At 47.9% G+C, this 14843-nt stretch overlaps 1 protein-coding gene across 5 annotated transcripts in view; it reads left to right on the forward strand.

Moving 5' to 3' along the window:
* The window catches only part of PAK6 (p21 (RAC1) activated kinase 6), an 83102-nt gene that overhangs the window by 59881 nt on the left and 8378 nt on the right, over positions 1-14843 (forward strand). For all 5 annotated transcript variants that reach the window (XM_056546177.1, XM_056546179.1, XM_056546178.1 and 2 more), the window contains exons 4-6: positions 2223-2687; positions 5224-5357; positions 12911-13037. In XM_056546177.1, the coding sequence (XP_056402152.1) occupies positions 2223-2687; positions 5224-5357; positions 12911-13037 (726 nt within the window). The remainder of the gene's footprint in view (positions 1-2222; positions 2688-5223; positions 5358-12910; positions 13038-14843) is intronic.

The raw sequence follows: 14843 nt of genomic DNA on the forward strand, positions 1-14843 counted from the left end.
TAGCATCCGAGGGGGCTGCGGGGCTAGCTAGAGGGTTGCCTATAGTGGTGCGTCTCCATAAACAGAAGGATGAAAGTTCAAATGAAGACAAAGAAAGAGGATCGCACTCACCAGGAATTCAACTCTTTATTCTGTCACCGATACGTAAGGCATATACATAAGTGGAGGCGGGGGGGACAGGAGCTCCTGCCCCCCCCCCCCTCCCCCGCCTCCACTCATGTATATGCCTTACGTATCGGTGACAGAATAAAGAGTTGAATTCCTGGTGAGTGCGATCCTCTTTCTTATAGGATGTAAAGCAATAAAAACAAAGGGGGAGATTTATCAAAACCTGTCCAGGGGTAAAGTTGCTGAGTTGCCCATAGCAACCAATCAGATCGCTTCTTTCATTTTGCAGAGGCTTTGTTAAAAATTAAAGAAACGATCTGATTGGTTGCTGTGGGCAACTCAGCAACTTTACCTCTGGACCGGTTTTGATAAATCTCCCCCAAAGAGTGCAATGTAAGGGTAGGAGGTCACAGAGCCAAAAATAAACATGAAATACCCTGTTTCCCCGAAAATACACCCTAGCTGGATTATTGGGGTGGGCTGCAATATAAGCCCTACCCCGAAAATAAGACCTAGGCCGGTGGTCTTCAACCTGCGGACCTCCAGATGTTGCAAAACTACAAGTCCCAGCATGCCCGGACAGCCGTTGGCTGTCCGGGCATGCTGGGAGTTGTAGTTTTGCAACATCTGGAGGTCCGCAGGTTGAAGACCACTGACCTAGGCAATGCCTGGGCTGCAAATATTAAAAAACAAATTTTAACTTACCGTACCTTCGTCCTCCGTTCCCCCGTTGGGACGTCTCAGAGCCTTCAGCCTATCACCGGCCGCAGCGTTGTCCCACCTCGGCCGATGATAGGCTGAGCGCATTGTCATGTGAGGAGCCGGCCGGCTTCTTACATGACAGTAGGCTCAGCCTATCATCGGCCGAGGCGGGACATCGCTGCGGCCGGTGATAGGCTGAAGGCTCTGTGACGTTCCCATCCCCAGGAAGCAGCAAGAACAGCGGAGGGACCATGAAGCCGGTTCCTTAGCAACGGGGGAACGGAGGACGAAGGTAGAGTTAAAATTTGTTTTTTAATATTTGCAGCCCGGGCACAGGAATACAAAGTACAAGTAGTGATAATTATTTGGCAGGGGGGGGAGAGAAGCTGTGCTCGCGGGTGGCATACGATTAGTCTCCCGATGTGGGGTGCAGCGCTGGGCTGATAAACCGGTGGCGGGGGACGTTGGGGGGGGGGGGGGGCAGAGCTGCACCCATCACATGATGATGATGGGGGGGGGGGGTAAATATCGTTAAATGTTGTTCAATGTACATACCGTAAATAAATAAATAAGCCCTACCCTGAAAATAAGCCCTAGTGTGTTTTTTGTGACTAAAATTAAATCATAGAATGGGCAGTACCTATCGACAGATGTAACTATAAGTTTATCTATATAGCCAATTCAGCCAATCCCCTGTCCACCATTACCCCCTTCACATAGTAAAAAAATGACACTTCCACAGGGATTGCTTTATATGTCCATTTTTATCCAATGCTTTTTCACTTCATCCAAAAGTATAATAAACAGGACATGGAAACATATATTCACCCGGTGCCAAAGTCTCTAGGATTCCATTACTGGTACGGCGAGAGAGGATGAGAAAGGGAGGCAACTCCTGAAACGTCCTGATCGACCGCAGCTCGCGTGCAAGTGAGCGCTTCATCTGTGCACAGAGGGAGGCTATCTAAAACGGTCAGGAAGAGAGGGTCCCAGATGGGGATGAAAACATTCTAAAGATGCTGTACCAGTAATGGAATCCTAGAGACTTTGGCACCGGGTGAATATATGTTTCAATGTCCTGTTTATTATACTTTTGTATGAAGTGAAAAAGTATTGGATAAAAATTTACGTGTAACCAATCCCTGTGTAAGTGTCATTTTTTACTATGTGAATTGGTTTATAAGGCTGGGGTGAACGGAGCCTCTAGCCAGACACGAGGGAGCCGCCCTAAGGTGCAATTTACCAGCTGTCCGATCAATAGTGATTGTCTGTCACCCGAAGGATTTTGTATGCTTTTTATCTATTTGACTGTTGATATCTTACCCTTTAGTATGTGCTGTTATGTGGGTGTTGGAAAAATGTATCAGCATTGTCATATACTAACAGGAGTGTTTTTTATGTTCTCTTCATAGAACGAGGAATATCATCGACCCCTATTATCTGCAAGAGGAATTTTGGCCAAAGCTGCTTCTCTTCCACCTGATCATTTAGCTCCCGATTTCTCAAGGGTTGTTTCAGGGACACCATCAGAGCGAGTATCTCCTCTCCGACCATGCAGGCCTTCTCCTGCCGGTTCTCCACGTAGCCGCCCCATTCAAACCAGCTCCACCAACCTCCATTTATGTCAGGACTCCTTTAACAAATTCCCATTGGGTAACCAGGACACCGCAGTGGTAACCCATGAGCAGTTCAAGACAGCACTTCGGATGGTGGTAGATAAGGGAGATCCCCGTCTGCTACTAGAGGACTATGTGAAAATTGGGGAAGGGTCGACTGGAGTTGTTTGCATTGCTCGAGAGAAGCACAGTGGGCGCCAGGTGGCCGTAAAAATGATGGACCTAAGAAAGCAACAAAGGAGAGAGCTTCTGTTTAATGAGGTAAGTACTTCAGGTCCATATAGTCATCTGTTTAAAGAGGACCTGTAGCCAACCACCCAAAAATAAGATTACGTTATCATTAAAAGGCTTGGGGTAACCCTGATCACACACCTTTTTACAGTCTCTTGATACGCATGCCCATTCCTGAGATGTTGGTTTATAGTTTGTCTGAGAATTCAGGGAATCAGTCAGATGGGCGTGAACTTAAAGGGGTACTCCGGCCCTAAGACATCTTATCCCCTATCCAAAGGATCTTGCATTCACGGGACCGGAGTATTGTGACATCATGACTCCGCCCCCTTCTGACATCATGCGCCGCCCCCGCTATGCAAGTCTATGGGAGGGGGCGTGACCGCTTTGGATAGGGGATAAGATGTCTTGGGGCCGGAGTACCCCTTTTAATGTGAATATTGAGAGTGACTGGACGGGATTGTACAGTCAGGGGATGTTGTACCATGGGGGGGCATATCTACCTAACGCACACCCCCTGACTGTATAATCCCACTTATTACCGGATAGCCACTTTCATTATTAAAGTTAAGTTCACGCCCATCTGACTAATTCCCTGAATTCTCAGACAAATTATAAACCCTTATATCTCAGGAACGGAGGGGTGCATCAAGAAACTGTAAAAAGATTTGTGATCAGGGCGACCACAGCTATTTTAATGACAGACAAAATCTAAAAAAATAAATTGGTTGACCCCAGTTTTGCCGATATGGATTGATGTTAAAGAGTACCTATCACCATCTAAACTTTCCCTAATCCCCCTCCCCATCTGTCCCTGACTTTGACAAAGTCTATCCCTGCATTTATTTTGCCTTAAAACCCCCTAAAAATACCTTTTTTTCTATGCTCTTCGGTAGTGCAGTTGTAAGCAGAGAGCAGGGGAGGTTGTCATAGCAACACAAGTCCGAAGAGCAGTGCATATATAATTAGCCATGTGGAAAGTGGACAGAGGGGAGAGGAACTGAGCAAAAGAGAAGAGGGAATGTATCCTCTCTGTTTGCTCCCTGCTTGTGTACTAGCTGATTTCAGACACACTCACTGAGTCCGAAATGCTTGCTGACAGGATTGCTAGGGAGACCCCTAGTGGAGAGGTTTTAAAGTAAAAAAAAAACATGAAAGGAGGATTTTTTTTTTTAAATAAAAGCAATTAAAAAGTTGTTCAGTAGGGCTTTATCTTTAATATATAAAAAGTTTGTTTCATGAGAGGTACACTTTAAAGGTTGTGTGTCTGATTTATACAACTTATTGTGGCATATGAAGATAATTGTAGAGAGTCTAACGCTTCGAACACTTTCTATTAGCCAACATCAAACTATAATCCCATTCATTTAATTGGGCATGATCTAATGCTACATTTTTCCTGAAATAAAAACAAGGTCTTCAATGCATAAAATTACATGGAAAGGAAGAACTCATCGGAAAAGCTGATTGTTGTCTGGTGATTATGAACACCATGACCTGTTCAATGGGGGTTGGTTTGGGTGGCACATAAGTGGTTAAAGGGGTACTCTGACCCTAAGACATCTTATCCCCTATCCAAAGGATAATGGGAAAAGATGTCTGACCGCTGGGGACCCCCGCAATCTTGCATTTGGCACCCACCTCTTCGAGCTGCACGCTGGCGTGCAGCTCGAAGAGGTGGGTGCCGAATGCCAGATTGGGGGGGTCCCCAGCGGCGGAACCCCCATGGTCAGACATCTTATCCCCTATCCTTTGGATAGGGGATAAGATGTCTTAGGGCCGGAGTACCCCTTTAAACCCAAGTAAATTTGGTCCTGGACAGCTACAAAGGACCATTGCCTTTCTGCGGTAACAAATGGGGGTGCAGTAGGCACCATCAGCTCTTGCAGTAGACAGCTATGGAGTTGACTGAAGGAGGTCAAACTGATGGAGATGCCATGGGCACTGCAGACTCTTTCGTTAGGCAGCCAGGCCGGTTACAGAAACGTTGCTATCTGTGTGTTATTCATGGTGAACAAGTTGGGGTTGTTTAAAGGGGTACTCCGGTGGAAATTCTTATAATTTTTTTTAAATCAACTGGTGGTTGACTTAATGTGATAATATGTGAACAATTTCCCATAGCAAACCTCTCCTGCTCTGGACAGTTCCGGACATGAACTGAGGTGTCAGCAGAGAGCACTGTGGTCAGACAGAAAATAAATTAAAAAAGAAAAGAACTTCTCTGTATTATACAGCTGCTGATAAGTACTGGAAGGATTAAGATTTTTTTAATAGAAGTCATTTCAAAATTTGTTTAACTTTCTGGCACCAGTTTTCCACCAGAGTACCCCTTTACATTTTCCTACATATGAGAATAGAACAGTTGACTTTGTGCAAATTCAATCTATTAAAAGATATATGTCAACAGGCGTGTTTCTCACTGTGTATTGGTATTAGTACTCACGTTGTTTAACTTTACATACTCTCCTTATATCATCAGTCATTGTGGTTGCATTCTCCTTTTATATTTATTTGGCAGCCGGTTTCTGTGATTGTTGACACAAGTGTCTCTTTGTGTGGTGCGTAGGTTGTTATCATGCGGGATTACCAGCATGCCAATGTGGTGGAGATGTATAAGAGCTATCTGGTGGGAGAAGAACTGTGGGTTATGATGGAGTACGTACAAGGAGGTGCTCTGACTGATATTGTATCACAGACCAGGTATGTGCAAATTAAAATATCGCATTAACTCAAAGAATACTAATAATCCAATGACAAAATGGCATAATTAACCTATAAAGGTCTATAAAATAGATGTGAGATTGTGACTGGATCTACTGTGTAAACAAGACTGGTGCCAAAGGTACAGTTCAACCAGAACCCTCTGTCCATTCCAAGTCCAATAAAATCCTTATAATCCGACACCCATTTGTTTGACAATGATATTTTAGTCAGGTATCATCTATTTTTCTGGCCCCTATCAATAGGAAAGTTTCTTTTGTAGGTTCTTGAGGGTCCTCTTCTCTTCTAGGTTCTTGAGGGCCTCCTTCTCTTCTAGGTTCTTGAGGGTCCTCTTCTCTTCTAGGATCTTGAGGGCCTCCTTCTCTTCTAGGTTCTTGAGGGTCCTCTTCTCTTCTAGGTTCTTGAGGGCCTCCTTCTCTTCTAGGTTCTTGAGGACCTCCTTTTCTTCTAGGTGTTACGCCTAGCGCTCCGGGCCCCCGCTCCTCCCCGGAGCGCTCACGGCGTCTCTCTCCCTGCAGCTCCCCGGTCAGTCCCGCTGACCGGGAGCGCTGCTCTGTCATGGCCGTTGGGGATGCGATTCGCACAGTGGGACGCGCCCGCTCGCGAATCGCATCCCAGGTCACTTACCCGTTCCCGTCCCCTGCTGTCATGTGCTGGCGCGCGCGGCTCCGCTCTCTAGGGCGCGCGCGCGCCAGCTCCCTGAGACTTAAAGGGCCAGTGCACTAATGATTGGTGCCTGGCCCAATTAGCTTAATTGGCTCCCATCTGCTCCCTGGCTATATCTGGTCTCCTCCCATGCACTCCCTTGCCGGATCTTGTTGCCCTTGTGCCTAGTGAAAGCGTTTTGTGTGTTTAAAGCCTGTGTACCAGAACTTCTGCTATCTCCCCTGACTACGAACCTTGCCGCCTGCCCCCGACCTTCTGCTACGTCCGACTTTGCTTCTGCCTACTCCCTTGTACCTCGCCTATCTTCAGCAGTCAGAGAGGTGAGCCGTTGCTAGTGGATACGACCTGGTCACTACCGCCGCAGCAAGACCATCCCGCTTTGCGGCGGGCTCTGGTGAAAACCTGTAGTGGCTTAGAACCGGTCCACTAGCGCGGTCCTCGCCATCCCTCTCTGGCACAGAGGATCCACTACCTGCCAGCCGGCATCGTGACAGTAGATCCGGCCATGGATCCCGCTGAAGTTCCTCTGCCAGTTGTCGCTGACCTCCCTACGCTGGTCGCCCAGCAAGCTCGTTAGATCGCCCAACAAGATCACCAGCTGTCGTACTTGACCACCATGACACAGCAACTCCAGTCACAACTACAGCAAGTACAGTCACAGCTACAGCAGCAACAACCATCTCCTCCGCCAGCTCCTGCACCCCTTCCGCAGCGAGTGGCCACTCCTAGCCTCCGCCTGTCCTTGCCGGACAAATTTAATGGGGACTCTAAGTTTTGCCGTGGCTTTCTTTCGCAATGTTCCCTGCACTTGGAGATGATGTCGGACCAGTTTCCTACTGAAAGGTCTAAGGTGGCTTTCGTAGTCAGCCTTCTGTCTGGAAAAGCCCTGTCTTGGGCCACACCGCTCTGGGACCGCAATGACCCCGTCACTGCCTCTGTACACTCCTTCTTCTCGGAAATCCGAAGTGTCTTTGAGGAACCTGCCCGAGCCTCTTCTGCTGAGACTGCCCTGCTGAACCTGGTCCAGGGTAATTCCTCCGTTGGCGAGTACGCCATACAATTCCGTACTCTTGCTTCTGAACTATCCTGGAATAATGAGGCTCTCTGCGCGACCTTTAAAAAAGGCCTATCCAGCAACATTAAAGATGTTCTGGCCGCACGAGAGACTCCTGCTAACCTGCATGAACTCATTCATCTAGCCACTCGCATTGACATGCGTTTTTCTGAGAGGCATCAAGAGCTCCGCCAGGAAAAAGACTTAGATCTCTGGACACCTCTCCCACAGTCTCCACTGCAATCTGCGCCTAGGCCTCCCGCCGAGGAGGCCATGCAAGTGGATCGGTCTCGCCTGACCCTGGAAGAGAGGAATCGCCGTAAGGAAGAGAATCTTTGTCTGTACTGTGCCAGTACTGAACATTTTTTGGTGGATTGCCCAATCCGTCCTCCACGTCTGGGAAACGCACGCTCGCACCCAGCTCTCGTGGGTGTGGCGTCTCTTGATGCTAAGTCGGCTTCTCCACGTCTCACGGTGCCTGTTCGGATTTCTACTTCTGCCAGCTCTCCCCTCTCAGCCGTGGCCTGCCTGGACTCTGGAGCTTCTGGGAATTTTATTCGGGAGTCCTTAGTGAATAAATTCCGCATTCCGGTGACCCGTCTTGTCAAGCCACTCCGCATTTCCGCGGTCAACGGAGCCAGGTTGGATTGCACCGTGCGTTACCGCACGGAGCCCCTCCTAATGTGCATCGGACCTCATCACGAGGAAATTGTATTTTTTGTCCTTCCTAATTGCACTTCTGAAGTTCTCCTTGGACTACCCTGGCTTCAACACCATTCCCCAACCCTGGATTGGTCCACTGGGGAGATCAAGAGTTGGGGTCCCTCTTGTTCCAAGGACTGCCTTCAACCGGTTCCCAGTACTCCCTGCCGTGACCCTGTGGTTCCTCCTGTATCCGGTCCCCCTAAGGTCATTAAGGACTCTGCCTGCCACAGGAAATGCCTCTCCCCCCCTCCCAGTCCCATCAGGCAAGCCTCTGTGTCCCCTCATGGCCCTCGTCCTGGTGTCACACTGCCCCGTGCCAGGTCTCGCCCTCTGCCCTCTCTCCCCATTCCTACTCCTGCTGTTCTGCCTGCCGTTGAGGAATCCCTCCATCCTTTCCCGGTGTCCTCATCCCAGGGGAGGCAGCTACCGGACAAAGAGAAGGGGAGACCTAAGGGGGGGGGTACTGTTACGCCTAGCGCTCCGGGCCCCCGCTCCTCCCCGGAGCGCTCACGGCGTCTCTCTCCCTGCAGCTCCCCGGTCAGTCCCGCTGACCGGGAGCGCTGCTCTGTCATGGCCGTTGGGGATGCGATTCGCACAGCGGGACGCGCCCGCTCGCGAATCGCATCCCAGGTCACTTACCCGTTCCCGTCCCCTGCTGTCATGTGCTGGCGCGCGCGGCTCCGCTCTCTAGGGCGCGCGCGCGCCAGCTCCCTGAGACTTAAAGGGCCAGTGCACTAATGATTGGTGCCTGGCCCAATTAGCTTAATTGGCTCCCATCTGCTCCCTGGCTATATCTGGTCTCCTCCCATGCACTCCCTTGCCGGATCTTGTTGCCCTTGTGCCTAGTGAAAGCGTTTTGTGTGTTTAAAGCCTGTGTACCAGAACTTCTGCTATCTCCCCTGACTACGAACCTTGCCGCCTGCCCCCGACCTTCTGCTACGTCCGACTTTGCTTCTGCCTACTCCCTTGTACCTCGCCTATCTTCAGCAGTCAGAGAGGTGAGCCGTTGCTAGTGGATACGACCTGGTCACTACCGCCGCAGCAAGACCATCCCGCTTTGCGGCGGGCTCTGGTGAAAATCTGTAGTGGCTTAGAACCGGTCCACTAGCGCGGTCCTCGCCATCCCTCTCTGGCACAGAGGATCCACTACCTGCCAGCCGGCATCGTGACACTAGGTTCTTGAGGACCTCCTTTTCCTCTAGGTTCTTGAGGGCCTCCTTTTCTTCTAGGTTCTTGAGGGTCCTCTTCTCTTCTAGGTTCTTGAGGGCTCTCTTCTCTTCTAGGTTCTTGAGGGCCTCCTTCTCTTCTAGGTTCTTGAGGGCCTCCTTCTCTTCTAAGTTCTTGAGGGCCCTCTTCTCTTCTAGGTTCTTGAGGGCCTCCTTCTCTTCTAGGTTCTTGAGGGCCTCCTTTTCTTCTAGGTTCTTGAGGGACCCCTTCTCTTCTAGGTTCTTGAGGGCCTCCTTCTCTTCTAGGTTCTTGAGGGCCTCCTTCTCTTCTAGGTTCTTGAGGGCCTCCATCTCTTCTAGGTTCTTGAGGGCCCCCTTCTCTTCTAGGTTCTTGAGGGCCTCCTTTTCTTCTAGGTTCTTGAGGGACCCCTTTTCTTCTAGGTTCTTGAGGGACCCCTTTTCTTCTAGGTTCTTGAGGGACCGCTTTTCTTCTATGTTCTTGAGGGACCCATTTTCTTCTAGGTTCTTGAGGGCCTCCTTCTTTTCTAGGTTTTTGATTGTGACTGGATCTACTGTGTAAACAAGACTGGTGCCAAAGGTACAGTTCAACCAGAACCCTCTGTCCATTCCAAGTCCAATAAAATCCTTATAATCCGACACCCATTTGTTTGACAATGATATTTTAGTCAGGTATCATCTATTTTTCTGGCCCCTATCAATAGGAAAGTTTCTTTTGTAGGTTCTTGAGGGTCCTTTTCTCTTCTAGGTTCTTGAGGGCCCTCTTCTCTTCTAGGTTCTTCAGGGCCTCCTTCTCTTCTAGGTTCTTGAGGGTCCTCTTCTCTTCTAGGTTCTTGAGGGCCTCCTTCTCTTCTAGGTTCTTGAGGGTCCTCTTCTCTTCTAGGTTCTTGAGGGCCTCCTTCTCTTCTAGGTTCTTGAGGACCTCCTTTTCTTCTAGGTTCTTGAGGGCCTCCTTTTCTTCTAGGTTCTTGAGGGTCCTCTTCTCTTCTAGGTTCTTGAGGGCTCTCTTCTCTTCTAGGTTCTTGAGGGCCTCCTTCTCTTCTAGGTTCTTGAGGGCCTCCTTCTCTTCTAAGTTCTTGAGGGCCCTCTTCTCTTCTAGGCTCTTGAGGGCCTCCTTCTCTTCTAGGTTCTTGAGGGCCTCCTTTTCTTCTAGGTTCTTGAGGGACCCCTTCTCTTCTAGGTTCTTGAGGGCCTCCTTCTCTTCTAGGTTCTTGAGGGCCTCCTTCTCTTCTAGGTTCTTGAGGGCCTCCTTCTCTTCTAGGTTCTTGAGGGCCCCCTTCTCTTCTAGGTTCTTGAGGGCCTCCTTTTCTTCTAGGTTCTTGAGGGACCCCTTTTCTTCTAGGTTCTTGAGGGACCCCTTTTCTTCTAGGTTCTTGAGGGACCGCTTTTCTTCTATGTTCTTGAGGGACCCCTTTTCTTCCAGGTTCTTGAGGGACCCATTTTCTTCTAGGTTCTTGAGGGCCTCCTTCTTTTCTAGGTTTTTGATAGCATCCTTCTTTTCTAGGTTTTTGATAGCATCCTTCTTTTCTAGGTTTTTGAGGGCCTCCTTCTTTTCTAGGTTTTTGAGGGCCTCCTTCTCTTCTAGGTTTTTGAGGGCCTCCTTCTTTTCTAGGTTCCTGAGGGCCTCCTTCTTTTCTAGGTTCTTGAGGAGGCAAAAATTATGGAATCCCCACCCTCAGGCTGGGTTCATACATAGTATGTTGGTCAGGTATTTCCTCCAAAGCCAAGATGAAAAGATTTGTACCTTTCTCTGTATTTTGGAACCAGTTCTGGTTTTGGCTAAAATCATTAACCAGGTACTGACCAATTACTATGTGTAAGCCCAGCCTTAGGGGACTGTCACCCAGCATGTTTCTTTTATAGCAAATGTACAAATTACAGATGTGAAATATCACAATATTTAAAAATGCACTCTGTTTTGCTTGTATAGTGCACCATAGGCTATTCATAGAGAACGCAATGTGTGAACAAATGCAGTGTGGGAACATAGCCTCAGGGGTGGTGTATATCTATTATATATCCTGATTGTTTAAAGATAGCAGATGGAGCTAGGAGGGGTCCGATAGCTAGTAGGTGGGATCTGGTAGATAATGATGTCATCCTGTAGTCCACGGAAGTCTGAGCCTTCTAATAATGACTTTTTAGAAAGTTGCTTCATTTTGCATTCAGGAAACAAAAAAAAAAATTCAGTGCAAAAGTGTTCAAAGTCTGGACCTATAATGTAAAGAGCATCTTGGGAACTTGCCTTTGAGTGGCTCGAGTGGTTTCTGATGTAACTCACCAGTTAATACAGAGACAAACTAACAGCACTGAAATGTTACATGACCCTATTAGGTATTTTTTAACAACGAAGAAAGTTTTCTAGAGTTTCACTTTAAACATGCCCTAAAGAGAGCTCTGCACCTCTAGTTAAAAGGGTTCTCCACCAAAATGTTCTGAACGCTGTTACGAACACTGAGTGCGGGCACTGGGGCTCATGATTTCATGCCATGCCCCCTGAATGCAAGTCTGTGGGAGGGGGCATGGTGGCCATCACGCCCCCTCTCATAGACTTGTTTTGGGGGGGGGGGCGTGGTGTGACATCATGAGGGGGCATGACCGTGACGTCAGTAGCCCTGGCACCCGCATCCAGCATTCGGAACATAATGTTCCGAACGCTGAGGCAGTGGAGTACCCCTTTAAAGGGTACCTTTCATAAAAAAAAAAACTTTTGATATATTATAGATTAATGTCTGCAGAATAACTTTCCAATTGCATGTTTTAAAAAAATATGCTTCTTTCTACTTAATTTTCCACTTTGAGAAAATGACCACTAGAGGTCTCCCTACCAGTCCTGGCCACAAGCCCTTTATAGATTTCAGACTCATGCCAGAGTCCTAAATCTCAGACTGCAGCCGGGACACAGACAAGCTCAGCTGGCAGCTCTGAATCTTCTCCTCTCTGTTTCCAACTGCATGTGCAGAGAGAAGAAAGATCGGAGCTCGGATAGTAAAATGAATGAGGGCATGCAGTAAGGCAGAGTCAGGAGTATGCCCTGCTGTGCTATGAGCACAGTGCTGGTTCCTGCCTGTCTGATTGACAGGCAGGGAGAAGTGCTGAGCTTGTCTGTGTCCCGGCTGCAGTCTGAGATTTACGACTCCAGCATGAGTCTGAAATCTATAAAAAAAAAAAGGGCTTGCGGCCAGGACCGGTAGGGGGACCTCTAGTGGTCATTTTTTTAAAGTGGAAAATTAAATAGAATGAAGCATATTTTTTAATAACATGTAATTGGAAAGTTATTCTGCATACATTAATCTATAATGGATCAAAAGTTCTTTTGATGAAAGGTACGCTTTAAGGCTGCGTTCACAGTACCGCTAGAGGCCCCGTCGGTAGTTCCATCAGATTTGATGTGAAGAAAAGCAATGGTAGCACTGTTCTTCCCATCAAAATGACAGACACCGTGATGGAACCTGACCGATACCAATGTGAATCAACAGGGTCCATTGGGCACTGTTGGTGTCTTTTGTTTGATGGGTACGGCACTGTCTTTATATATGTGCTGTCCTCCAAGGTTTCTCTCCCCTCTGTGCACTGAGCTGGTGTGCGACTCTCTCCCCCTCCCTGCTGCTATCTCTAATACTGAGGGAGCACAAAGTCTGTGTCTTTAGTTTGATGGGTACGGCACTGTCTTTAAATGTTCTAAACCATGACAGTAGTGTGAACAAAGCCGAACGACACCATACCAGACCTACTAGAATAATAGTAATTGGATAACTATAAAGAAAGCGTAACAAATTAAATCTGATTAGTATTGCTTGAACGTTGACGCAGTAGAATAGACCTTGGAACTTTTCCATTATTAGTCATAAGAAACAATCGGTATTTTGACATGCAGCCAGTGGTTTATATTCCAAGATTAATGCTTATTGTTCTGTTTTCAGATTAAATGAGGAGCAGATTGCTACTGTTTGCAAGTCCGTGCTGCAAGCTCTGGTGTACCTGCACTCCCAGGGCGTGATCCACAGAGACATCAAGAGTGACTCCATACTTCTCACACTAGATGGTCGGGTGAGTGCCTGTAGCATCCACTATCTTCAACCTGAGCAGCAACAACATTTATTAACCTATATTCTACCTAAATCTAAGTAACTATCTTCACACAAGAAACGGAAAAGTCCGGCACCGCTAATGCTAAAAAGTCCAGCACCGCTAATGCTAAAAAGTCCGGCACCGCTAATGCTAAAAAGTCCGGCACCGCTAATGCTAAAAAGTCCGGCACCGCTTATGCTAAAAAGTCCGGCACCGCTTATGCTAAAAAGTCCGGCAACGCTAATGGCGTACAGATGAACAAACCGCAAATCAGTATCTGTCCTGGAATGGTTGCTAAGAGTAACGGCGGTGCTATTATCAAACAGGCAGTGCAGAAAGTCCAACAAATGGTAAAAAGAAACGGAGATAATGCACTCACCGCGGACCAAGATACAACTTCAAATTTCGGCTTTATTCCAGAGCTAGGACAGGTAAAACATACAGGACAGATACACAGGGAGCAATGGTGGAACAGGTGAACCGGTTTCACGCACTGAGGTGCTTCCTCTGGCCCGTACGGGCCAGAGGAAGCGCCTCAGAGCGTGAAACCGGTTGCCGCCCCTCCGTCACGCCCCCGCCTCACCTGTTCCACCATTGCTCCCTGTGTATCTGTCCTGTATGTTTTACCTGTCCTAGCTCTGGGATAAAGCCGTAATTTGAAGTTGTATCTTGGTCCGCGGTGAGTGCATGATCTCAGTTTCTTTTTACCATTTAGTAAGTTATATACAGTGGTCCCTCAAATAGCCTCAGGTAACAATATTTTCGGTCTTTTCTGAACCATTGAAACTTGAACCAGACTCCACATACAGTGCTACAGACAGCCCAGATCTGTGATACCTGTCAATTGTTGGAATACCTGACCAATTAGAATGGGCATTCACTGGTAAAACCCGTATCACTGAAGTGTATGCACTGACTGGTGTCTGGTAGCGCCCTCTACAGTACAGGGAGGTATTACATGTTCTGTACTACTCTTTACCTGTATTACTGAAGTGTATGCACTGACTGGTGTCTGGTAGCACCCTCTACAGTACAGGGAGGTATTACATGTTCTGTACTACTCTTTACCTGTATTACTGAAGTGCATGCACTGACTGGTGTCTGGTAGCGCCCCCTATAGTACAGGGAGGTATTACATGTTCAGTACTACTCTTTACCTGTACCAGGATTAGCTGCTCCTTTGGATACCAGGTGAGGGCGGCTCCATGTTACTTTTTTGGGACACTGTGTGTACTGTACAGGACCCTGATGAAGCTCCTGGGGGACATTTATCAAGGGATTTAGAGCTTTTTTTGCTTAAAAAAGTTGCACAAGCACCTAAGCAAATTTTTGTGCGACCTTTGGCTGTAAGCAAAAAGCTACAAAAAAGCTTACCAAAGTGAATTTCATTTTTCACTTTGCAGTGGTCAGGGATTTATCAAGTGCAAGAGTCGCACAAAAAGTTGCAAGCCCTCCAAAACACTGTAAATGTAAGCCAGCCCGGAGCCGGCTTATAAAAAGGCTTTGGAGAGCGATATTTCATATTTTCCGCTGGTAGCCGGGAAACAGGATATTAAAACTGTACAAAGGAGCTCCGGCTGGCATCACTCTGCAGCCGCCCGGGCTCCGTCATATTCTATCCCCACTAATGGGTAAATTGGCCGTTATACTGCCTGCAATAAAAAAAAGTAAAGATGTACATACCTTCCGTTGCTCCCCCGGTGCCTCCGCTAACCCGCTACGACCTTCGCCGTGATCCTCTTCCTGGTTGCCGGTGGTCGGCGAGTCATGCTGCACTCAGCCAAT

Source organism: Hyla sarda, chromosome 11 (genome assembly GCF_029499605.1).
Source record: "Hyla sarda isolate aHylSar1 chromosome 11, aHylSar1.hap1, whole genome shotgun sequence".
Lineage (NCBI taxonomy): Eukaryota > Metazoa > Chordata > Amphibia > Anura > Hylidae > Hyla > Hyla sarda.